Genomic DNA, 27,701 nt, shown 5'->3' on the forward strand with positions numbered 1-27,701 from the left:
TGTTAAGGTACCTGTAACGGGTAATGTTTTTTTGCATCAGCTACTGCAGTCAGTGAGGTATGGGATGCTGAAGAAATGATCCAACTTTATGAAAATGTGGATGACTAAAAATTGGAGTAGTACAACTATTTATGTTACTGAACATTTATTTATTGTGAATTTGAGTTATTCTTTTCAACATTATGTTCAAATGAAAAAGGCTAAGCAGGGTTTATTGCTAAGAACCAAGTTATCGTAGTTGTACACCAAACTGTACGCAGTAAGCAGGCATGATGATTCGCCTCAGCCGCAGTCTACAACTCACACAGCAAAAAGTTTAGTTCAAAAGTCAAAACTAACCTTAATGGCTAGCTAGCCTATACACTCATACATCTAGTCAGTTTTAGAAATTTTGGTTAAACACACACTGAACCTTGCTAGCTAGACGCTTTACCATAAAGGTAATTTTGAACCAAAATCTTTGCTGTGAGGCGTGAGCCCATATAGGCCTACCAAGCTCTTGTTTTTGTATATAGTTATATTACATGGTATATTATCTACCATACCAACATAAGCAGTGCTGTATTCGTAAAAAAATCACAGGGCATACTGTCAGATTTGCCAAAACGAAAAAATAATACACAACTTGCAAAATACTAATCTTTATTCTATTTCTACCATAACATGAATATCAACATCAAAATTGGACGAGAGGTACAAAATTGTTTATTTTTCTATAAATACATTCCAAACAGTCTACATCTTTGTTGGTGTCAAATTTGTATGTTTACTTTGCCGTTTTGTACATGTTTGCGCCGGCAGCAAAAAATAAATTGAATTGAATATTTAACCTCTTTGAGATCTAGTAAATTGAGATCTAGTATTTTTAGCTTCTTGTTGTCGCATCCAGGCTTAGATCTGGTGGTTGAAGATTTAGATTAAGTGTACGGGAAGACAAGGGAGCCAATCTTCGTGTCCACCTTTAAGCATGCCTTAAAATGTCCTGCCAAAGACACAGCCGCATGCTCGTAAGCGGTATCGAACCGGCGCCTTTCGAGTGCCGCTCCAGGGCTCTCACCATTCGGCAATGCAGCCGGCTATGCAGTCAGCTTGGCTATATATCTTTAGCTGATCGGTGGTTTAGCAGCCAAGATCTTACATATTTTTTAGCGGTAAATTGATAGCCACAGGTAGTCCATTGCAATTAATAAACATCAAACAGCTCACATTATTAATGGTCCTCAAAGGGTTAAGTAGTTAGTTAGTTAGTAGTTGTCAAGAATTAAGGATAGCATACGCACTCTCTTTGGAAAACCAGAGGGTATACTAATAGTTGCTCGAAAAAGCAGAGGGTATACTGCGTATACCGCCGTATACCCTCGAATACAGCACTGAACATAAGCATGTATAACATATTGTATAATTATATATACGTGTTACGATACTATTTGTAGCTTTCTGAGGCTTCTGTGTAATGATTTAAAATGGTGCTGAATGCACACGCAGGTTTTTTTAACCGCTTTACTACATATTTCTGGACCTAGGTTTTTTTTGCCTCATCTGGGTTTTTTTTAGCACACAATCTAAGTTTATTGGAAATTTGTCGCTGGCATCCCTGGTTGCGTCCGTTTTGTGACGTCATGTTGACCAAGGTGGCGGATTCTATACTTGCACCAGCGAAAGACCATAAGCAGTCATCTCGTCAGTAGCCACCTCAAGCTAGGTGATGTAGGTCCAGTGCTTCCGCTTTGCGGGATTTTATCCCGAAATAGGGATTTTTCAACGCTTCGAAGGATAAAAAAGGATATGAAGATCGGAAGGATTTTTAACAATTTTACAAGGAAATTTTGTCTTAAAAAGGGAAATGTTGTTTTTAGCAATTTTAAAGGAAATTCTATTATTATTTCCTTTCAAAAGTTCTAAAAACGTCTGGAATAAGGATGATCAACTGGTTACCGTCGCTACTCATCATCCGGAACCCCTCTAACTCTCTTCCCCGTTCTCGCCTTTCCGTCCCTTGATTTCTATTCTCGCCATTTTGGGAATTGGACATGAGTGCCTGCAGTGAGTGAATTAGTTTATTAGTTCTCAATTCTTTAGTTGAAATTAAGTAGCAATGACAGAGTTCATTGAGCTTCGACGTACAGTTGGGTATGATCAGCTTAAGCTAGTGGTACGGTATCTTTCCAGTTTAGAAAAGTTAGTTATAGCCTATGCTAACCTAATATGGTCATAATAATAATGATAGAGTTAGCCAGGCTGTGTATACGGCATGTATAGTGTATACATAGTCAGACTGAGTCAGTATCATGAATAGGCCTAGTATCCTGAAGTTTTTCATCAGTCGCAGATGATTGTGAGGACGTTACTGACAAGGAGAAAAATAAGATAGCCTAACCTGTGGAGTTGAACAAGTTAGCACATTAAGGAAAACCGAACTAAACACAAAGGTAACTTTGTTAATACATGGATATAAGTCATTACTGGACATTTACCACCTGTAGGCTACATTTTTGGCGTTAAGGATAGGTTAGGAGTCCGGATGTGAAAGATGGGAGTGGTAATTGGTAAATGATGTCCAGGACTCCAGGTGGTACCGGTAAATATCCCAGAACCAACTAACTAACAAGCAGTTTTTTGCTGGACAGTGAACAATGGAAGTAAACCATGTTATTGTAAAAAATGTGCACTTTTGTGTAGCCTACTGTTCTAATAGATTGGGTACGTCAACTAAATCAGCTACTGCCTACAAGGTGTTGTTTTTTGTAGCGATTTAAATACTACCTCTTCTTCACTGATTTCTTGTTCTTTCGGGTTAAAACGTAACTTAGGTGAGATTAAAATAACTTTAAAGTTGTATTTGCACCTCTTTTAACTAAAATAACGTCAAAAATAATCTCGTATATGAAGGGAGTTTTGAAAGATTTCTGACTGAGAAAAAAGGGATTTTTCAGGACAAAAAAGGAAATTGAAAATGATTTATCAATTGTCAGAAGTGGAAGCACTGTGTAGGTCTAAATAACACGGGTACGGTACACAGTAAATACACAACCACGCTGCCTTTAAATTTTTATTTTGAAAGAAGTTGGAGAAAGACATTTGGAGCTGTATACAAGTCCCCCCCCCCCCCCTTGGTAACTCATGACAAAGACAGGACTCAACCAAACATATAGGGTGAAACTACTTTACCTTTGCTTTACTGTTCACACACTTCAAGCCACATGTTTTGGTCAATTCCTCTTTGTCATGAGTTGCCAAGGGGGAGGGGGGGGGGACTTGTATACCAGCTCCAGACCTTTGAGATCATCTGGAACTTCATTCTATACTTTAGGACCCCTGATTAACATCTGCCTTTTACCCAATTCAGTACGCACCCTTGAAACAAAATAGTTACTGCTGGACGATTGGCGAGTATTGTGTGAGTGGCATTCAGATAGTCTGTGGAAGATATCACATTTTGTTTCTGGTAATAAATTTAAATGGACTCTGTTCATGTATTTTGCTATCTCTAGTTTATAAATTTCTTGTATATTTAACAGCTGTAGTTTATGGAAAAGTTGCAATGTGTGAGCTGTATAGTTGCTGAATGTCATGATTGTATCAAGTAACAACTCTCAACTTCCTAACTTTAATCCTAACTCTGGCAACACCTGATTGTAACCATGGCAATAAGTGTGTAAAAATAGCCACTTCCTTATTAATAATATATGTATGCCACTATAACTACGGTCCCTTGTTTACTTTTACAGATAAAAAAAAACATGTAAGTAATCCAGGGCTGTAACTGTGGAAATCAAAAGCGATGAGTCTATTAACTTGTTTCAAACTACTATTGTCTGCAGAAACTTGGATTTTGCTGATATGTGTTCTTGTTTTGATCAGGTGAGCAAGTTGTGCCCTTTTTGTTGAAATATGGTTTTCGGGAATAATGTTCTTTGCATGGCAATGTTGAAAATCTGAAATTAGAGCCCTGTGAAGGTGATTTCAAGCAATTTTGACGTTTCTCACTCATGCCAGTCCTTTAAATACTATGAAAGCTAATGTACTACTTTGGGCAACGCTTTTATCAACATATCATGTTGTTTGTGCTGTTTAAAACAAAAATGAGCAGAGTTTACTGGAATTTGAGATAAAGGCTAATTAATCATTTTTGCTACTTTTAGGCTGTATATGCACAAGAAGTGGCAGGTGTTGAAAAATCTCAGTATTCTACATGATCCTCCATCCATACTTGGCCTTGGGAATCTCACATCTATAATTAAAAATGCAGATAATGTAAGTATAGTAGGCTAAGATGTAACTTTGTGCTAACACAAGGCTGTGCAATGTGCAAGGTAGAGTGGTATGTGCATTTCACCTATTTCCTAAAACAAGGGGCCCTCTAAACTCCTTTATTTTTCCAGCGACCAAGCATGACTTACCAGAGCAGCCGAAATACAAAATCCTTTGAAAATCCTGTTTTTAAAAATCAGTTTATTACTGTAATATCATGTTTTTGCGTTCATTCAGGTAAGAACAATGCAAACAGGCCCTGAAACACAGTACCGGTAGCAGTTATATTTAAATGCATTGCTTTTCAAGTAGGTGTAGAGATAGCTAATCTTCGAATTTTTATATGACAATGTTCAGCCTTTTTCACAAACTTTTATTAGCAATATTTCTTGTCAGCGTGTGTGAGACTGCCTAGTGTATGAAAAAAGGTTGCAAATGCAGGTGAAGGGTAAAAAGTATGACACAAACACAAGTGGTGAAAAAAGTTTCAAATACCACCGTAGTGGAGAAATGTTGGCTTGTGGAAGCTGGCGACCAAACATGGCCGGTCAACGCAGCAGTTTCAAAGGCCATATAATGACTTCCCAGCATACCCGCTGGGAGCTTAGAGGTCTGCAGAGAGTCTGGTTTTGACACCTACCTTTAGCATATACATGTATCTGTGTATTGACAAAATAGAATACAGGTATGCAGTATGCACCAATTAACAACTTACGAATGCAAAAAGCATTTCAAGGCATTGGTCTTGATCTGTGTTCTTTGAAAACAAATAATTGGAAGACATGGCCATTATTCCAGTGTAACTACTGCACTGATGAGACCGGGAGGTCGAAACGGTGTGCACTGTCTGCAGTTATTGACACTCTTGGTTTACGCCAATTGAGCACTTTACTGGAGGCACCTTGCTATGCATTGCGCAAAGCTCACTGCTTGCAGTTTGAGCACTTTGGCAAGGTTGGCAGTAGTACCATTTTTGGTTACTGATAAGGTACCACAAATGGGAAAATGTCACATGGAGATATATATATCTCCATGGCCATTATTCCTGTGTAACTACTGCACTGATGAGACCGGGAGGTCGAAACGGTGTGCACTGTCTGCAGTCATTATTTATATATATCAAGATTTTGTTTCTAAACTTTGTTGTACTGTTAATGGAGTGAGAAATATGTTAATTCTCAAGTTTATTATCCAAGGATTTAATAAATTTTGTGTTAAGGTTATGTTGGATTTAACAACTAGAAAAAGATTTGGTCCTATTTATGGGTAAGTTGACTATTAAATTTAATGGCAAAAACAAATGTTTTAAGTTGCCTAATACTCTGAGTGATGTTAAATATATATATATATACTATTTCAAAAGCAGTATACTATTTGATTAACAATTTAATCGAAAGGTATGTTTCAAAGAGAGCAAGCTAATTGGAAGCACAGATAGAAAACTTGCAGTTGATTACATTGTTTTATGTATATAATATGCTGTTCTGGCAATAATCGCATTCACTGACAAATGAATTGCAACCACTGATTAATTGGGTCTGCTACTATTAGGCGAGTCCGATTCGACTAGTCCGATTCGGCGAGTTCCCTATTCGGCGAGAGCCCTTTTCGGCGAGTGCCCTATTCGGCGAGTTTTTGAAATTTTTGAAAGGAAATTATCGGGTACCGTAGCCTAATTATAATTGCCGTTTTTACATCGTTTTAACGTCGCTAAACGTTGAAATCGTGTAGAAAGGAATAAAAATAAAATGTTTGAACTATTAAATTAAAATTCGTCATGTCAGTTCAGTTGTTTTTATTTCTGACCATCATATGAAAAACAATACACGTCAACATAGCAAAGGTAGAAGCGATAAAACGCGAACGTTAAAACGTTCTTGAATTCGTCATGTCAGCTCAGTTGTTTTTCTTTCTGATCATGATATCAAAAACAATACACGTCAACATAGCATAGGTGTAGAAAAAGGTAGAAGCGACAAAACGCGAACGTTAAAACGTGCTTGTGACCGAAGTAAGTTATTGAGTTGAAAGAAATTTGGCACGGCCGCAACACTTTCAGAAAAATTTAAGATATGAAGAAAAAATAAAACAAAGAAAATGTTACAAAAAAAAAGATCATGTTTATGTCTATAAGTTAGTACTTTTGAATAGTTAAAATGAATAGTTTGGACCAACAAATGTGTGGCCTACAGCTTGGATTGAAAGGAAATTATCGGGTACCGTAGCCTAGTTATCCCGACCAGCAAAAAATTGTTCCAAGAACACAGTTCATTTTTACAATAGTAACAGAATGAAAAGGCTAAACAAATGTGTGGCCTATCGTGTTAACGTCGCTAAACGTTGAAATCGTGTAGAAAAGGGAGCTTTTGCTGACTAGGATACTTTGAAACTGAGAAACATTCACAGAAGCCCTACGATTTGTTCCAAGAACCCATTTAGCATAACATTTCATTTGTACATTGATTCAACGTCTGAATACATTATCTTAAAAATGCAACGTATCGTAGGGCTTCTGTAAATGTTTCTCCGTTTCAACGTATCCTAGTCAGCAAAAGCACCCTTTTCTACACGATTTCAACGTTTAGCGACGTTAAAACGATAGGCCACACATTTGGTTAGCCTTTTCATTCTGTTACTACAATGTAAAAATGAACTGTTAGGCTAACTGGGTTTTTGGAACAAATTTTTGCTGGTCGGGATAACTAGGCTACGGTAGCCTACCCGATAATTTCCTTTCAATCTAAGCTGTAGGAGTGTACGTCACACATTTGTTGATCCAAACTAATCATTTTAACCATAGGCGCCTAAGCCGTGGCGGCCAGGCCCCCACGCATATTTCCGCGTGGGAGCAACTTTTTATGCGGCATTGATACATAAAACAATAGATGAACTAGCGATCGGCAGCAGGAAAACATTTTTAAATGCAAACCGCAACAGCTTCGCAGTAAATAATCACTAGAACGAGTAGCGATGCTACAATCACACCCCAGACAAAAAAATCTGTCATTTTTACGTTGATTTAACGTCTGCAGACGTTGAATCAATGTACAAATGACTGATTTTGCTGCCTGTGACATAGCAAAAATCTACCATTTTGCGTCGATTTAATGTCATCAGATGTTGAATGCACCCAAAAACAACATAATTTGCTACGTTAACGCAGCGTGCGTTTAACTTAATGCGCTTGCAAACAGCCTCGCTGTCGCTTTTGAAAGTCGAAACCTCTGCAGAGAATTGTCGCGGCAGTGAATCGGTTGCTGTGAAAATGAACTTGAAGTCTCGGCCCGAGGTTACCACTAACCAACGTAACAAGGGCTGGTACAAACCGCACTGCCCACAGTCGCACAAGCGGCATAATCAACACAACAACGGACTCGCGCAAACTGCATGGCGCACACACGTCCGTTGCCATAGAAACCCGATCAAAGGCGGGGAATATGCGCATCTTTTGTTTCATCTGCAACACGAAAACTGGCATATTACAGCGAATTGAAACTTGAAAGCTGGTCAGCCATAAGTTGCGATATTGTAGTGAAAAGGGAGCAATGTCAAGTCGAAAACTTAATCAAACGTCTCTCTGTAACTATTTTTCAAGGGCTGTTTTAGTCTGGTCAGTTATGCACATTTCGGTGCAAACTTGGGTAGACATTTTTCACCTATATTTTTGAGTTCCTTAGGTGCAGTAGATGTAAAAACCGTCTGGAGCCCGAAAATTTCGGGGGTGGAAAGTGCCCAAACGGCTGCTCCCACTTATGGGGCTACAAGACAATGAAGCGCACACAAGAAAATGACAAAATGTTTTGAATTACAGCATGTGGGTAATCAATTTGGGGTAATTTGGCCCAAAAAATCGTTTAAAAGCACCTATTTTCATCTAAAATCATCGCAATGCCAGTTATTTACATTAAATAGCGAAAATTGCAAAAAAAAGCAGTCAAAAAGCACAATATTTTGCAAATGGTTAGTTGGTTACTGTACCGTATATAATATAGTTGTTGTTTGTTTTACTCAATGAAGTGATTTTCTTCAATGTCATGCTACACTACACATTGTCTCTTACAGGTACAAAAACTAAGGCATTGCAACCCTAATTTTGCACATTGGCAGGTGTCACATTTAGCTATCTTGCACTTGCAAGTCTTCGTCAGTCTTTCCAAATGTTGTGCTCTTGCATCTGTTGTCCACTGAATGCTCAGCTCATTCTGCAATTTAACCCAACCCCAATGTTCAACGGATGGACAAACAGACTGATTTATAGTGTTTTCCCATAATTATCCATCCTTCCTGATAAGCGCTGCAATGAACATGTAGAGTCAGGGCATCAAGTGTAGGTGGAAGGTCCCTTAATTCATTCGATGATGATGAGATGAACAGCTCATACCTAAGTCGATTCAAGTTAGCCTCTTTTTTTGCATGCAAATGAAACAAAATCAGTAATATCTGACATGCCCTCAGTCAGACATGCTTCTGATGGTAGCCTGCTGAACCTTTGGAAAACTCTTGTGAGTTATTCCACTTTAGGTTATTGCTTCCACATATGGAACCAGCTGCGTTTAGAAATTTTGTAAAAGGAGCTTGTTGCATCTCCTCCAGCAAATGCATGAAAAAAAACAATATACCCAAGCAGACAGCCTCTCCTAAATGATTGTACGCAGCATTGATGGAGATGGTTTGCCTGTGTTTTCTGGAGCCAAAGTCGACAGTTAGTTGGGTGTTGGCATTCCAATCAATAAACTGCTTCATGAAAGCAAGGAGGATGATAATTACATCTGTATCCACAGTCCGTACACATAGTGTTGACAAACCACTTCGCAACATATCCTTAATGTGGCAAACCATCTTGTTATCAGCCTCTTCTAAGGCAAGGTGATCACCATAAGCTTGTATCATAATTGCCAATATTGGCCAAAACACTACTACCGTTAGTGATGCAAAGTCTTTTTGCCATGACCAATGATGCTCTTTGCTGATGTCAGCAATAAGTTGGTTCAATCTCGTTTTGTTTGCCGAGTTAGTGAGATATGAGCCAGAAAAGTTTGGCGGTAGGAGATCCTTTTTTTCAAACTTAAGTTCTGGGTTAGTGTCCGACCCACGTTGCTTCCTTGTAATGCTCTTTATGCTTAAGGCGTGGTATTGATCTGCAACCAAGTCAATTCTGTGCTGCTTTTCTCCCATGCTGGCTGTCTCGTTTAAGACGGTTAATGCAAATTCCTCAAATGTAGAATTCTTTTCCACGGTAGCAGCTTTGGCTCGAATGATGACATAAAGACCAACTACAAGCCCATCTGCCTTTTCTGGATAAGTGACTGACATAGGCTACTTGTTAAGCAATCAATGCTACTTGTCAAGCAATCAATGAAAACGGGTCTTCTTGAAGTTGTTGTACTGTGCCTTTCCTGAGTCAAAAAATTTCTTACAATCAACAGTAACCTCTACTGGAAAAATGGCCGACGAGTTCAGCTTTGTAAACTGTTGTTGACTTCTGAAGGGGTTAATGTGGAGCTTTTTGTATATAACTTTTTACAGTCCTGCACAAACTGCTCGATAAATGCCGCTGAACATTTTTTGTGTTGCTTGGCCATATTCTTACCATCGACTTTCTCCAGGTAGTGAAGCATCTCTGGAAGAGATATCGATCTTGCGTAGAAAGTCTAGAACTTCCTTGTCGACCAGATTGATATATCCTCCTTGGGATGTTTTTACTTGTTTGTTGTTTTGCTCGTGGCGCTGGTCAAACGCTACTTTGGAGAATTGCTGTCCCACAGAATTTACAACAACATGACCAGCCATTAGGTGTTCAAACAATGAACTGTGTAACACTTGGATTTCTTTTAAGTCTTGAATGAAGATTGAAGACTGACGACCACCTAGCATAATTGATGTGATCCAATGCAAAAAAATAGAGGTATTAATTCTTCGATTGTGCCTATGTAAAGTGGAAGGTTAGCCTCTCGCAAGGATCTCATGTACAGCAGAACTGTTTTTATGATTTGTAGAATGTTGAACCAATACTTGAACATTGTACTTTCATTACTTTTAGACAGCCAATCTTGGAATGATTGTTGTCCGTCTTCATGTTCTGATAGTTCATAAGCATCCTTTGAAAGTTTTTTCAAGCATACTGCTGTCACTTGCAAAGTGTATCTTGCTTTTTTAGTGTGGTTCGCATCACATACGGCATTGGCCAATCCGACAGTATGTAAAGCAGTCGAGTTGATAATCGTATCAAGACCAGTGCCTTTCAGCAGCTGTCCAACACAGAGTAGAGCAGTATGTTCAATATGCAACCACCTAGGAAACAAAAGTAACCGTCTTGGTTTGGACACAACCACTGTATCTGTTTCTTCATTGCGTACAGCGGTTGATCTGAACAGTGAACAACCAACAGCGACCTGGCCTGGATTCAGATATGCTGTAAAATATTTGGAAATGCTCATAATTGCAGTAGCAAATCCCAGCTATGACTCACATGATCGAATATTGGAAGAATGCTATTGATTGTTGTGATGTTTTCAGTTTGATCTCTTGCTTTAGTTGTATGGTATGCAACCCATGAAGGAGGAGTACCGGTACTGTAATCTTCTTCTTCCCTTTGCATTGTAGTAATTGCTGACAGCATCCCTCACCTTCAGCAGTCATCTTCTTCACTGTTTCGTTGTTGGAATACCAGTTGAATGTTCTCTTTAAATGATTCTTCAAACTCATGCATAGTGCATTGGGGGCGTTGTGCATGTTTAGGCAGATTTGCAAGTGATACACTGAGGATTGTATCAAGCGAACGTGTATTATTTGACTTCAGTTGGTGTACCTCGTTTGTGGCCATGTCTGCATACTTTCTTCTGACCCGCTCGTTCACCTTGATCACTTGAAACAAGTCAGAACCACAAAACTGATAGCTTGTTTATTCTAACACTAATCAGTTTTGATAGCTTATTGGATTATTATGTAGGCTATAACACTGCCTGGTTTGTACCAATATTAGGTCATATTATAGAAGACAAACAAAAGATGTACCATACCGCAACTCAGAAAAATTAAAATTGTTGCAATGGTGTGTCTATTGACTGAATAAAGGGAAGTCAAACTTTTCTATTCCCTGCTGGGAATAGACTAAACCTGGGCTACTCAACTGGCGGACCGCGGTCCGAATCTGGACCTTCTGGGTGTTGATGGTGGACCTTGAGCTTTTGGAAGAATAACCTCATTGTCACGTTTCAGGGCTTCTTTAAACAGATTTCTACTGGGAGGAAGCAATTTGTATTGTGATTATCCTAGTTGCTGGGAGGATTTGCCCCCCGGAATCCCCAACACTTTCTCAGAAATCCAAGTCGAGTTACATTTTACCTAAGAAAGTGGTTTGGTACAGATAGTTTAACTTTCATGGCTGCGTGTGAAATAACTTATTCATCGGACCGCTGAAAATATTCAGCTTGTCAAACTGGACCTTGTTAGCATTAGTTGAGTAACCCTGGACTATACAAAAGAGGAATCCAATTTTTGTATTCCCTATAGGGAATAGTAGGCTATAGTTGGATTTCTCTTTGTGACTGACTAATCTCAATGTTTCCCAAAAACTGATACTGACTGCTTAACAATCCTACTCTTAAAACTCAAAATTTAATCTGTCTGGTGCAAATGCAATTCAAAACTAAATTCGTATCCGTTTCACTGCCCAGGTTACTGTAAACTTGCCTCCCGCTTTCACGTATTGCCACGTAGCCTACACAAAAACGGTCATTTTATACAAACGGTTTTAGTGTTTTGGACAACTGTTGTCCATTATTTGGTTCAATGATTGTTTTGGGTTAAAACTGATGCTTCTAAACGGTTTTTCAGGCCAAATTACCCCCAAACAAGTACTCATATGCCATTTAAAAAAAATAAAACAATTTTTCTACATGCGCTCTAGCCATCACTACCCCCCAAATGGGAGCGGCATTTTGGGGACTTTCCACCCCCGAAATTTTTGGGCTCCAGACGGATTTTGAGTCTGATGTGTCTAAGGAACTTGAAAATGCATATGAAAAATGTCTACCCAAATTTGCACAAAACAGCCATAAAACGTGCATAACTGACCAGACTATTTACGGATGTCAGCAACTTTTAAATTTATTAAAGGTGACGTGCTGTTGAATTGATGTAAACATGAATGATTTTGCTTTCAACAGGTATATTTTCAAGCATATGATTAAGTTAGTATTTTCATTCTATTTACAGTATACCTTTTAGTAAACCTTTTCGTCTCTTGTTTCATGCTAATAAATCTAGTTCGTTGCTAAACTTTATGTTGCGCTTAGCTTAAAGAGTCGCAGTCAATCAACCGCTAGCCAACGCAGACGCATAGCATGTGTTTTGGTCGAGCTTTGTTTATATAGTAATAATTAACGGTAGGTCGAACGTAGCGATAACTCCGAGTGTGGCAATATAAGCAATCCTAGTGTGACGACATAATTACGTCATCCATCTGCGTGACATTTCGCTGAATTTACGTTGCTGCTGATGAAACACGCTTTCGCCCCCACGGCCAAAAAAATAGTTAGGCGCCTATGATTTTAACTATTCAAAAGTACTAACTTATAGACATAAACGTTATTTTTTTTGTAACATTTTCTTTGTTTTATTTTTCCTTTATATCTTAAATTTTTTTGAAGGTGATGCAACCTTGCCAAATTTCTTTCAACTCAATAACTTACTTCGGTCACAAGCACGTTTTAACGTTCGCGTTTTGTCGCTTCTACCTTTTTCTACACCTTTGCTATGTTGACGTGCATTGTCGCTTCTACCTTTGCTATGTTGACGTGTCTTGTTTTTGATATGATGGTCAAAAATAACTGAACTGACATGACGAATTTTAATTTAATAGTTCAAACATTTTATTTTTATTCCTTTCTGCACGATTTCAACGTTTAGCGACGTTAAAACGATGTAAAAACGGCAATGGCAATTAGGCTACGGTACCCGATAATTTCCTTTTAAAAATTTCAAAAACTCGCCGAATAGGGCACTCGCCGAAAAAAGCTCTCGCCGAATAGGGAACTCGCCGAATCGGCCTAGTCGAATCGGACTCGCCGAAACGGGCCATTCCGGATTAATTAAGCCGTTTTAGACTAAATTACAAGGAGTATATTTACTGCAGTTATCTGTTAAATACAAAGAAGCCAAAAAGTGCTCACATTCCATGTAGATTTCCATTCTTTACCACCCCCTTTTGAGTTGAAAAAAAGTTTCATGTTGTATGATGTTATTGGTTTTGAGTTGCATTGTTTAGATTCGGAATGGCCCGTTTCGGTGAGTCCGATTCGGTGAGTCCGATTCGTTGAGTCCGATTCGTTGAGTCCTTAACGGGGGATTTTTTCAATTTTTTTTTTTAATTATTGGGTGCCGTAGCCTAATTATCATTGCCGTTTTAGGGTTAGAGGTTAGAAGTTAGGAACTCACCGAATCAGACTCACCGAATCGGACTCACCGAATAGTAGCAGACCCGTTTAGATTAAATGGATGTTATATGGCATATTAGCAATGTGAAACTTCATGCTTATAAAGTACAAAAAAACTTTTTAATGCTGCTGCACTAAGCGATTGCACTAGTCTCACATCACATCTGTTTAGGCTACTACACAATTACCTTGCAGTCAACGGTTTTTGAAGATAAAAGTGTTATATTACATCAGCATAAAATTGGTGTTTCTAAGGTCTTAATATGTCAGACCGACTACGTTGTGCTGATGAAACAGAAGTAGGTTTCCAACTTCCCAACAAGATGTAGCCAATGGTTTCTCATTGTTGAAAAAATGGCTAATTGGTCGGACACTGGTTGTTTTTTTCATGATCAATGATCAGTTTTTTTTCCCAAAGCAGATTGTGCACTGTACACTAGTACACCGATGTAGCGTGGTTTTTCGACCAGGCATTCTTTACTATAAGCTGTAGGCATCTGATATGCGCGACTTACTCATTACTGTGCAATGTGCATAACTGCGATCTGTTTTAGATTTGATTTGCAGAGCTTAATGCTTGCTTGTTTCAATTAGTACTTGTGTCACTTTTTACCAACTTTTGTTGTAGCATTCAAAATGCACATGATTGAAATTGACTGAATTCACTATTTCAGCCTTGACTGTGAGTGGAACGTTTCAATACTACTGCACTCAAGCAAACTCTGATGACTTTTATATGAGTTCTTGAATATATAATTACTAGTGAAGTGAAAAGAATTTCTTACAAATTTTGAGTTTTGTAAAATTTAAAAATATTTAATCAATACAATGTGAAAATAACAAAACTTTTCTATATTTTTGACAGAATATATTTTGGTTTGCAACCGCGACTTATCATAGGCGATCCTGCTATTCTCAAACAAATACACATAAAAGAATTTTCAAGTTTTCGTGATAGGCAGGTAGGTAGAGTATGTACAATTTTTTACTCAGGTCAATTCATTGTGATATTAGCGTGTTTGACTTTCCAGCATGTTTAGTGTTGTTCAGAACAAATATTTTAATTGTTTACTAAAAATTTGATTCTGTTTGAAATCAAGACAACAAGTTTAGTGTTAAACCAAACTTAAATATTTTGCCCCGAACACTCACACTTAGGTTAATGGACTCCAAAGATAAACAAAGTAGAAAGTGTCATAGTTTCAAAGCTAAGAGTAATACTTGCGTTTTACTTCATAACGTCATTGGGGCCTACCAGTACAGTACAGCGCAAGACTCACAACTCGACAGATAACTTCGCTCTGGCAAGGCAGCCCTGATTTGTTTTGATGGTGACAATAAATCACATCATTGTGTTGCACTACAGTACGTTTGTGAAAGTCCTTGATTGGATTTAGTAAAAATATAGCCTGCAAAAATCGCTTTTTATAGTTGTCTTTTGAAGGTAGGCTATTAGATTTGTGATCCTTTAAATTTCTTAAATTGTATGTTGCAGAGTCGACTGTTAAACGTTAATGGAAAAGAACTCAATACCAGTCTGTTATTCACAAGTGGAGACCAATGGAGAAGAATTAGGTAATCTTGTGTGGGCATGACTCCCCAGTTTGTTCAGCTGTATGTCGTTTGACAAAAATGTTAACAAGTAACTTTTATTGGGAAAAGGAAAGACGAAGTGTGAAATCCGAGTTGGCTTAACACTATAACAGTCAGTGTTTTTTTTTAGAAAGACTATCACACCTACCTTCTCCACTACAAAGCTGAAAGCAATGTTTCAAATAGTGGAAAAGTGTGTCAAAAAGATGACATCCAATCTACACAAATTAACAAAAGAAAAAGGCGGAAGATTTGATGCAAAAAAGCGAGTAACATTCCTATCTTCATTAAACAGATCGTTAGAATCTACACTGTGAAGCATTTCTATCTTCACTCTTCATTTGCGATCTATTTAATATTTTAATGTATTATAATTAAGGGTCTGTCAATTTTCCTGACAGCCCATCATCATCATCATAATCCATCGTCGGTTTGTTCCCCACTAGTGAGGGTGGCCGATTGTTTCCGCGCAGCAATTGTTTTAATCCCTTTTCTCCATTTCACCCTGTCCCTTGCATCTTCCTCCTTCAGTCCGACTTTTTTAAACTCATCCTTCACTTGTTGTTTCCACGTTCTTCTTGGACGACCGCGTTTCCTCTTCCCATCCACCTTTAGATCTAGTGCCTTTCTAAGAAAACTTCCTTCCTCCCTCCTTATCACATGTCCATACCATCTTACTCCATTTGCCCTTGCCAGTTGGTCTATGGTCTCTCTCATCTCTAGCATATCCAACAATTCTTCAGTCCTTTTTTCCCTTCTCGTTTTCACCCCACACATTGCTCTCACCATTGACCTTTCCGTTCTTCTCAGGATTGCCAGTTCACTCTCTCTCAATACCCATGTCTCGCTACCATATAGCATTGCAGGCCGCACACAGCTCCGATATACTTTTCCTTTCATCCTTAGTGAAAATTTTCTGCCATACAACATTTCCCCACATTCCCTGAACTTTGCCCAGCCCAATCTTGCCCTTGTTGTCACCGCTGCTTCACATCCACCACTTCCATTTATCCGATCACCCAGATAACAGAAGTCTGTCACTGTTTCGATGCCATGGCAGAACTCATCATCATGGCCTTCCACTTCATTCCTTCCTTTACTGCATTTCCCACAAACAAAACACTTCGCCAATCTTGTTGCGGCTCTCTTGACATTAGCACATCTTGCATGTACCCACTTTCCACATTCCTTGCATTGCATTGAATTTCTCATCACTCTCTTGCCACATATTCCACAGGGATCTACTTTGCTCTCAACAACTGTTCCTTCTGCTCCACTCACCATCACTTTTGTTTTTTCAAGATTCACCTTCATACCCTTGGTTTCAAATGCTTCTTTCCATTTCTCAAACTTTCTCTCCATTCCCTCCATACTATTACTTGTCAAGACCAGGTCGTCTGCATACAAAATTTCACTCAATAAGCCCTCCCTCACTCCTTCAGTTACAACGTCAACCACAATAGCAAATATCAGAGGTGACAAAACTGATCCCTGGTGTACACCAACCTTCACAGAAAACTCGTTTGAATAATTTGATCCAACTCTCACTTTTGTTCTTGCATCCTCATACATAGACATCACAGCTCTCACTAATACCTCCGGTATACCTCTTTTCCTCATTGCCCATTCCATCACTTTCCTTGGTACTCTGTAAAATGCCATGACAAATGACAGCTAAGGTTTTTTAAGCATCCAGACAAGCGAAAACAGTTTTAAGCATCTTTAAAACTATCAAAGCGAAAATTTCGATTAGTCATGTCGAATACTGCCAAATTTAAGACAAGATATTTCAAAAATAATTTGGAGCATTATTTAATTTTAATTGAAAAGGATACTCCATTTTAAACAATGTGATTTTTGAAATGTTTTCTAAAAAGAATCTTCACTATTTCTTGCTTAGAATGACTATTAACAATTAGCTGTTGGTCGCAAAGCCGAGTGGTAAAATCCCGGCTACAGCACTCGGAAGGGCGCAGGTTCGACACCGCTCAAGAGCATGTAGCTGCATCTGGCAGGACACTTAAAGGCATGCATAAAGGACTTAGGGTGTACCTTAAAAAAGAAAAGTTCGATAATTTATGCTCTCACCCCCTACATTTGTGCCATTTGACCTAAAAACAATGTCTGTTAAATTTGAGACAGATCCATTGATATTTAGAGGTCAACCTGGGACTTTGAATTTTTATACTGGGTCATTCCATGCCAAGCGTCCTAGACCTATCAGTTTGACCCTCTTCGGTTTTGCTTAAACTTGGTTAAAATGTTATTTGGCATGATTTAGCCATGCATTACAAATTTTAGCTCAGTATGTATTATAGTTTTGGAAATGTGATGCTTTAAAGTTTTAGGTACCCCCTAAACTTTTCCGCATTCGGTTTTTTGGATCATTTTCAATTGACCATATCTTTTTCTCCGAAGGTTATATAAAGTTTAATTTTTGTAAAATGATTTACTTTTAGCAATATTACATGATGACATTGTCAAAATACAATTAATTTGCAGCATAATGGAGTAATCAAGCCTCAAAGTAGCTCTTTTCTTCACCAAAAACAAATTTTGTGCCATATTTGGAAGTCTGTAACTTTTTTATGAAAAGTAGGATGGTTATTATATTTATCATGTATGCTCTTTCCCTACCAGGCAACAACTTCACCAAGTTTGATAAGTGACATTATATTTGTTAGAAGGTTACAATGCATCAAATTGTGCACCCCAAGCAAAAAAGCCAAAATAACGCCATTTTGTGGTATAAAAATACCCCCGTAAAAAGTGTTTACAAAATAAACTTTTTAACCATTTGAAGAACATTAGCTAAGGAACTTGAGTACAAAGTTTTGACTTTGTCACTCAACTATAATATCATTATATATATATCAACTGTACTATAATATCATGGATTGTACAAAGTAAATTGTGACAATACAATTAATATGCACAAAATTCTTGGCAAAGAATGATTTTTATAAACTAAATTTAACCTATTTAGGTACGGTGTTTGCCTGTTATCGCCCCACCACATTTGCTTTGTGACTACTCCGGCTCGAACCCCCTACATAGGGTTAGGAAGCAGATATGTAAAAAAACGTTAGAACAATCTATTGAGGTAGATTAGCATTGAGCAATGGGTATATAACAGCAAACGAGTATGTTGACCGCCTCCCAGTTCTTGTTTCTGATAGAAGAGATTTTCAGCTCCTTAAATGAAAATGGAGCTGAAAATCTCTTCTACCAGAAACAAGAACTGGGAGGCGGTCAACATACTCGTTTGCTGTTATATACCCATTGCTCATCTACCTCAATAGATTGTTCTAACGTTTTTTTTACATATCTGCTTCCTAACCCTATGTAGGGGGTTCGAGCCGGAGTAGTCACAAAGCAAATGTGGTGGGGCGATAACAGGCAAACACCGTACCTAAATAGGTTAAATTTAGTTTTTAAAAATCATTCTTTGCCAAGAATTTTGTGCATATTAATTGTATTGTCACAATTTACTTTGTACAATCCATGATATTATAGTACAGTTGATATATTATATAATGATATTATAGTTGAGTGACAAAGTCAAAACTTTGTACTCAAGTTCCTTAGCTAATGTTCTTCAAATGGTTAAAAAGTTTATTTTGTAAACACTTTTTACGGGGGTATTTTTATACCACAAGATGGCGTTATTTTGGCTTTTTTGCTTGGGGTGCACAATTTGATGCATTGTAACCTTCTAACAAATATAATGTTTCTTATCAAACTTGGTGAAGTTGTTGCCTGGTAGGGAAAGAGCATACATGATAAATATAATAACCATCCTACTTTTCATAAAAAAGTTACAGACTTCCAAATATGGCACAAAATTTGTTTTTGGTGAAGAAAAGAGCTACTTTGAGGCTTGATTACTCCATTATGCTGCAAATTAATTGTATTTTGACAATGTCATCATGTAATATTGCTAAAAGTAAATCATTTTACAAAAATTAAACTTTATATAACCTTCGGAGAAAAAGATATGGTTAATTGAAAATGATCCAAAAAACCGAATGCGGAAAAGTTTAGGGGGTACCTAAAACTTTAAAGCATCACATTTCCAAAACTATAATAGATACTGAGCTAAAATTTGTAATGCATGGCTAAATCATGCCAAATAACATTTTAACCAAGTTTAAGCAAAATCGAAGAGGGTCAAACTGATAGGTCTAGTACGCTTGGCATGGAATGACCCAGTATAAAAATTCAAAGTCCCAGGTTGACCTCTAAATATCAATGGATCTGTCTCAAATTTAACAAACATTGTTTTTAGGTCAAATGGCACAAATGTAGGGGGTGAGAGCATAAATTATCAAACTTTTTTTTTTTAAGGTACACCCTAAAAAGGTGGACACGAAGATTGGCTCCCTTGTCTTCCCATTCACCTAATCTAAATTTTCTATTACCGGGCGTAAGCCTGAATATAATAAAAAAATAAGTAGCCTAAATTATATCCATTAAGTCATGAATAACCCTGGTTTTTGTTGTCAGTGTCTTCAAAACTTTGGCTATGGATGTTCTTTGCTCTACGGCTTTCAGCACTGACATCTACGATCAAGTAAGGCTAAAGCACGGCCAAGTGATAAACTAAGACTGCTAAACCTAAATGAATACGTTGTTGTTTTGTGTAAATAATTGACAAAATCGTGAAAAATCAATATGGTTCAATAACCGCTTAACTGTAAAATAAACAGTGTGAAATTTGAAATGTTTTCTAAAAGATTTTTTGCTGTTCCTTGCTTCGAATGACCATTAACAAGTAGCTCCATTTCGATGGCTTGGTTTGAGTGGTGTTTCCAAGTCGCTTACAATTTGTCACTTATCGTGCCGAGTTGATTGGCTTGAATAGGCCTGTTGACAGCAACAACACTTTTATTTACACCTCGTCAATTTCAGCTACCGAGTTCGGTTTCAAGCTTCTGTTTTTTATGAATAAGAGGAAAGATAGAAGTTTGCAATAGAGTAACAATAAATAGACAATTTGGGTTGGAGAAAACGAAACGACCAAACGATGTCTAAGCAGGGTTGCCATACCGTTCTTATTTTTGAGATTTTGTTTTTATTTTAAAGGACAATGTCTTAGAAAAATTTATTGCCCTTAATTCTAAGAAGTGTCCTTGGGGTTGACTTGTCTTTATTTTGTCTTATTTTCAACAATTGCAAAACTTATATTTTTTTCTCTCTGGCACAGTCAAATCCCTGCTACAAGTAAGGTAAACCTGGACTTAGCTATCCTGAGATGATATTTAATTTTTCGGTTGTCTTTATTTTGGTGTTCATGTCGATGGTAACCTTATCTATAAGTCACTTGCCACTCTAACTAGATGCTTTGCAGTGGCTTGTCCAATCCAATATATATTTGAAAAGTAACTTAGCTTACATTGTATGCAATTCAGTAGTAGATCCTGAGGGGGATACACCCCTATTTAGACAGGTATGACGTCACAATGACTATTAGGCATAATTATTACGACTACTGGTTCCAATCATTCCATCTGCCTTAAAGGGAGAGAGGTTGAAATTTACAACCCCACCTCTACTGTAGATATACTACTGCAGTAAATTTCCAAAACAGAATATGAAATCATGTTTACAGGAGAAATCTGAAAGCAAAGGAAATTCAGTGGTTGGAATGGCCAGGAAATTTTTTGATCAAAAGCTTCTTTATAATCCGTTTGTGATAATATTTTGTAAGTAACGTTTTTGCATCGTATCTTGCATATTGAATGCTAAGTAGGCTAAACACTTACAGTCAGTTTTAATAAATGATACAACGCAAGATAGTTCATCGCTGACTACTCTTGTATCTACAACCAAGTTACATACTTATGCTTTGACAATTAGACGTTCTTGCCAGTTGTGTAGACTTGTTTCAAAAACGTTTGCTTTTTTATATATTTTAGCTTATTATTCTATATCTCGTGGTTTATTTAAATGATTTTTTTTAACCTTAAGATTTTGCTTTAAAAATTATTTTCTCCTTTTTCGAATGTTAATTTACCAGCGACTTTGATTCTCTAATCTATGCCTTTTAATCTAAACAAACTGCCCACAGCATCAGCTAGATGGAAAGATATTTGCAAGTATGAGTACTAACTAGTCCTTCACTTATCACATATAGCGCGGAAAAGTTGCATACTGAGAGGGGACGCAGTTCTCTCAAACTGAATATTGTAACCACGCTTTACGTTCTAATTCTTGCATTGTTTCGACATGTTGAAGTGTGTCTTGTGTATATTGTTTGTAAGGTCTTTTCTGATTAGAATTTTCTTAAAGTATGCTTGTCTTTTTCAAGACATTGTTCAAAAAAATCCACTTACCGTCAAGTAGGCGTGCCGAATCAGCAACGTTTTTAATATTTTCACCAGCGTTAGAACTAAAGCTACATTCTGGTTTGCAGTGCTCTTTCCATCTACGCAATACATTGCAGAAAAACTAGATTATTCCATTTTTGGGAACAAAACTGTGCGCTACTTTTCTTCACTCGTTGGCGCTCTTATCGACAACAAGCAACACATCATCAGTCAACAAGTAAGTTGACTTGGTAATCCTGCTTGAGGCTTCACACAACTCCTCCTAAAACCTTTGCCTCATTTTGGTGTTTATAACTTTTGTTTCCAACTACTTGATTTCATTTGAACATCTTTTTTTTCAGAGGGTTGATATCATGCAGCAAATGCTCAAAACAGAAGTTTCTAAAGAAAACGTAAAGCGAGGCGCTGCTAAAGGTTAGGAAAATAATTCTCGAATAACATACTTTTGTGGTAGCACCGTGCTCCTACATAGAAATGGCTCTACTGAAGGTGGCGACTGGCTTAATGACCTTCATTGTGTGGTCTTTTCGCTGTCTTCTTTTTCATTCAGTAGCAATTTTTAGTTATTAATTTTGTCATCGCTGATGTTTTCGTTGTGTCTGCTGGATGGGGAATAAACTTGATCGAATCTTTTTCTGGCTTTATTCCTACTTCAAGTGGGGTTGCTAGTGCTGATTGCAGTCCTCCACATCACTCTCTCAACAGCATCTTCTTCCTTCACTTCCACTATTTCCATCTTCTGTCACACAATCTCTCCATCTTCTTTTTGGCCTTCCTCGCTTTTTTTTACCAACTCCCAATTGTCTTATTCTTTTACCAACATAATCTTCGTCTCTTCTTACCACGTTAGCCTACCCAACATTTAAGCCATGTCTCTCTCAGCTTTCAGTTCTACAACTTGCCATCGTTTTGTGATCATTTCATTCTTCACTCGGTCCAGCTTTGTCAATCCCAACTTGATCGATTCTACTGCTGAAATAACGCTTAAATGTATTCTCATTCATCCAAGGTATTCAATTTATGTTTTTGCTCTAACAGGATTAGTTTTTATCAAATAAGCATCGTTTTCATGTTCAAACAGGTCTAACGAGAAAGGAAATAATTGGCAACAGCATGCTGATGTTACTAGCCGGGTATGAGACTACTGGCAACGCCATGATATTTCTTGCTTACAATCTTGCTACTCACAAGTCAGTTCAAGAGAAGCTGCGACAAGAAATTGATGAAGTTATTGAAGAAAATGTAAGAATGGGTCAAAGTATTGGTTGCTGTGTAAAATTTCATAGGTTAATCTGTTTATTCCGACAACGAAAAAAGAGTTCACATAAGCATTGATTGAGTATGCAAAATTGGCTTTGTTTATTTCTTTATGTTGATCGGAAGTTAATTTCAAATATGTTTCACATGGACATTGCCTATTCAAGAAGTCTTCTATTAAAACTTCACGCTTTTTCTTTTGCAAATCTTTTCACATTTTACAATATTGTCTTATCTCAGAGAGGATTAACGTATGAAGCTGTGGTTAAGATGAAATACCTGACGATGTGCATTAACGAATCGCTGAGGCTTTACAGCCCGGTGCCAAGGTAACTTTACGTGGCTTGCTATCGAAAGATTTCTTTAGGTATGAAGCTTTAGGAGATTTTAGCTCGATACTTTTTTTATTGTAAAATCTTGAGATAAAAGAACGAAAGTAACCTTATTGTTTTCAAAAAGATCTCCTCTATGTGGGTCTGATACTATTCGGTGAGTCCGATTCGGTGAGTTCCTAACCTCTAACCCCTAATCCTAAAACGGCAATGATAATTAGGTTACGGTACCCGATAATTTAAAAAAAAATTGAAAAAATCCCCCGTTAAGGGATCGGACTCACCGAAACGGGCCATTCCGCCTCTATGTGTCCTATAGCAGCAAAGTTAGTCTGAAACTGTAATGTTATAAATATAAGGTTATGCTACCTACAAATATGCGGTAGAGGATCCAAAGTAAACGGAAACTTAATCATCTGCCCCCCCACCCCCCCAAAAAAACGAGAAAAAAACATGTAATTGTTTTGCTAGATTTGCTCGTTCAATACAACGTTCAAAACAGTATTTTTGCTCCTTTAAAGAATGTATCGGAAAAGGCTTTTCCACGAGATTAATATAAGATCGCATGGTTTGCAGTTCAATGTGATGCATGAGCTTGGCGACTTATAGAAACTTTTGAGAGTATGATCTTAGTAAGGTAATGTATGGTTAATCCAATATACTTGGTTTGTGGTTTAATATTTTCATCTCTTTCAACCTTTTTTCCCCCATCCATTTTAAAATCACACCCAGGGACCAATACCGCCCACTTTGAGAATCACTGGTCTTCAACACTATACAAGATATATAAAACTTCGTTTTAAACTAAACGTTATTGAAAGTTTTTGTGTAGCTACGAAAGAAATAATTGGATTCTTAAAACTGCTACATGTGCATAAATCTACATTAAGTTTTACCGTAATTTGATTAAGTTTGTTAAATACCAAGTAGATGTGTTAACTAAACAAAAAAAATTACTGGGTCACAAAGTATACAAAAAAAGTGACCAAAAGAGAAATTTGTCAAAATTTTGTGGACGGCAAGCCCCCCAGATTTACGCCAAGCTATTTGCTTGTTTGGATCAGAACTTTTACTTTGTCCATTTTCTTTTAGATTATTTTTTTCTAAACCCACTACTGCAGACATGTACTTCAATCCCTAAGCAAATGTACATTGTACATTTTAAATGTTTACACTTGTTGTCACGTTTTTTTTATTTAGTCTATTGACAAAGCTGACACATCACATATTGTGACCGGAAGACTATTTCTTCGTTTCTGTCACGTTGATGACAAATTATAAAATTATATACAAAACTTGGTCCAACTTTAAAGTCTAAACCGCGGCTATTAGCGTTTACTAATTGTATTTACTCCCGTTTAAGTTGTCTAAAATTTCCATCTCAAGTTACAAGTGACAAAAAAACTTCCATTATATCTGCACGTTACAACAATTAACAGAAGAAAATTCAGTCAAATTCAAAGCGTTCTTTCGCTGATGAAACCTGTATGCTACCACACAAACCGTTACTAGCACCACCATTCAACCATTTCTTTCAGAAATGGTCGCTACTCTAAAAGTGCAATCACTATCAATGGAATCCACATTCCCAAAAACACTCAGGTAACCATTCCTGTCTATGCGTTAAATCACTCCGAGGATTATTGGAAGGAGCCATTCCGATACAAGCCTGAGAGGTAAGTTTGATATGAAAAGTTGGTTTATAAAAAAAATAGTCACGTATGTTTATTGTTGCACTACAACAGCGAAAGTTTTTTTTTATTGACCATACTTTTAAATCTCACATCATATCTACATTTTGCTATGTGCAACAAAAAGCGCACAATCAATTCCGGTTTTACTGAATTTGCTCCATTTTGGAGTGGAATCAAAAATACAAACCTGTTGGTCACTAAACTAAACAATGAACATAGCTGGAAGAATATCAGACATGTGAGCTTGAAACCATAATTCGTTTTCTGTACCGATTCCTTTCTAAGGAATGGTGGCTTAAAATTTTAGATGGAAAGTTGTAACCTTGTTTACCACGGCGTTTTGTCAATAAGTGAGACTGACTGACCTATTCGATTAATATTCTTCTATTGTTGACGGCCTGACTCAAACCCACAAGAAATGAAATTGTGAGTTTAAGAATGTTAGAACAAGCAAAAGAAATGGTGCAAAAAAGAAAGTTTCATGTGTGTCATACTTTCGATATCATATTTATGTTTTTTGGCAATAAAATGCCTAAGGTTCGTTTTTAGTGATCAAACTTTTTCTTTAAAATATTGACTCATTGTTTTTTCAGAATGGAAGACATGAGCAAAATCGATCCGATGGTTTTCCAACCGTTTGGCGCTGGACCTCGCAGTTGCATCGCGAAGAGATTCGCTTTAATGGAAGTAAAGATGACGTTCTGCAATTTGCTCAGAGACTTCACCATCGATGTTTGTGAGGATACGCCGGTGAGTGGATTGAGCTTGCAGTGAGTGAATACATTCTACAATATGGAGACAGAAATGTGTGAACTTAGATCTTAATAACGTAAGTTTATGTATTCAGACAAAAAATTATACATTAAGTTCCATTACACGAATCTTCGACAACTGTTTGTAATTTGCTAAATTTTTCAATGAAAGGTTATGTAAAAAGTCTACATAATACGTATAGACAACTTTCTTCAACTAATCTTCAGGTTTACTGAAAGTTGATCTCATTACTCATTGCAAGCATCCTTTTGATTATGTTGTTTGTGATTGTAATGTACTTGATTTGATATGATGTGTAGAGTAGTGAACATTTTGTACACCGACAAGAACAGAATTTTACGCTCTTAACCTGAACAGCGTTCTATGAGATCTGCTGGCTTGTGCGCAATCAAAAAATACGAGGTGCACATAAAGCCTTCAAGTTTCAGTGCGACAAAACTTTAGTTTGTGCTCTTTTTCTGTTTAATGTGCAAAAAATTGTGAGTTACGTAAGCAATACGTAGAAACGTCAACACTCAGCAGTGTTCGCACCGACTACAAAATAAGCAGAAAATGTATTTCAAGGAACCGCCACTGGATATCACATTTCTAGCAACAACCACGCAACCTCGAGGAGATGTTTTCCTTAAAATTGTCCAAAGACAACCGAAGGTTACATCATAACAAGAAAGCATTGTGGATCTAGCGATGAAGACTGTCTGTTGTCAATAGAAGAAAACTTGGTTGCTGCTGTGTTTTAGTTTCGTGCACTTTTTTTTGTACTAAAGTTGCGACAAACGTATTTCTGATATAAAATAATTGACTGTCAAGAATCTCTATAACAATACTGTCGCGGGCTATCTTGTGATGTGCAGTTAATTGATCCTGAAACAAACATATGCATTAGGGTGTTTCATTTTTTCACCATTTTTGAAATTCAAAATGCCTGGGATCCCATCTGGTGGTATTTGGGGAAAAAAGTTTACACCCCAAATTTTTTTCAATTATGACGTCATATTGAGGTGGTCCACGAGGTTTGAAATTTTTGGGCCTCAAAATCTCAAAATTTGGCCGTATCTCCGGAACCACTCATCATAGATCGACAAAATTAGTATCAAAATGCGCAGAAGGGTTGGTTTCCTATACGTGATGTAGAGAATATTAAGGTCTATCTGCTTCAGAAAAAAAGTTATTTCAAAAAATCTGATTTTCGGTCTATTTTCTCCTGATGAACAGAGATCAGGTGATCAAGATAATAAGTTTTTCTGTATTTTTCCACTCTTGGAAGCTGTTTTTGCGTAATAATAGTTGGTGTTAAGGTTTCAGTACTGGGCTTGTCTAGTCTTGCTATCTGGTTAAGCAAAGCCCCATGTTGCATTGCTCCGGGACCCTTCTTGGCGCTGTCCACAAAAGAAATGACATGGGAAAGATACATTTCGTTTATGTGGAACATGCATGTAATGGTATGAATATCATGACCAACTTCATCATTAAAATAATTGACCAGTCGAGTACTGACTCCGGACTTTTTTCTTGTATTGAGAGCAGTCGTATCAGCCATGACTGAATAATGAGTATACTTGGGCTAGGTGAACTCTGCAAGCCTGTGCTTTATGCCATTATCATCAACAAGTTGACCCAAGAAAACGTATTGATCTAGTTTATCGACAACGCGCCCATCATAATATAACTGCATGGTAGAAGCTGAGTTGAGAAGGTTCTCACTTTCCATTGGAGATTTTTCTCTTGTTTTTTGTCGTTGGCGGTATGCTGTCGAAGGTGATGCAGCTATTTGATCTTTTCCAAGAACCGTCCTCATAAGATCTGACTGTTGGCGTACCGAAGTCATCCTACGATCAGCAAGTAAACAACTTCTATCATTTATTGAAAAAGAATGTACTTTCTTGTACAATTTTCCCCCAACAGCTGGTTTCAGAGGCTCGTATTCCCTATCATCTTCCCAATTTATATCCCCATCAGAGTCGCTTTCGCTTCTGTGTAGACATCTAACTGCTTCATTTCTTTTTCTCTGTTTCGAACATACTAGTGCCGATG

At 37.4% G+C, this 27,701-nt stretch overlaps 1 protein-coding gene across 1 annotated transcript; it reads left to right on the forward strand.

Moving 5' to 3' along the window:
• Positions 1–3,732: 3,732 nt before the first annotated feature.
• LOC145772476 (cytochrome P450 3A14-like) lies at positions 3,733–26,665 on the forward strand. The gene is made up of 15 exons (XM_082584352.1): positions 3,733–3,861; positions 4,143–4,254; positions 5,471–5,517; positions 14,554–14,650; positions 15,184–15,263; positions 15,412–15,579; positions 19,788–19,854; positions 20,893–20,986; positions 21,697–21,827; positions 21,952–22,024; positions 22,692–22,852; positions 23,108–23,196; positions 24,738–24,875; positions 25,487–25,643; positions 26,232–26,665. The coding sequence occupies exons 1-15, from the start codon at positions 3,782–3,784 to the stop codon at positions 26,328–26,330; spliced, it is 1,593 nt and encodes a 530-aa protein (XP_082440478.1). The 5' UTR covers positions 3,733–3,781; the 3' UTR covers positions 26,331–26,665.
• Positions 26,666–27,701: the final 1,036 nt, after the last annotated feature.

Source organism: Aplidium turbinatum, chromosome 6 (assembly GCF_918807975.1).
Source record: "Aplidium turbinatum chromosome 6, kaAplTurb1.1, whole genome shotgun sequence".
Lineage (NCBI taxonomy): Eukaryota > Metazoa > Chordata > Ascidiacea > Aplousobranchia > Polyclinidae > Aplidium > Aplidium turbinatum.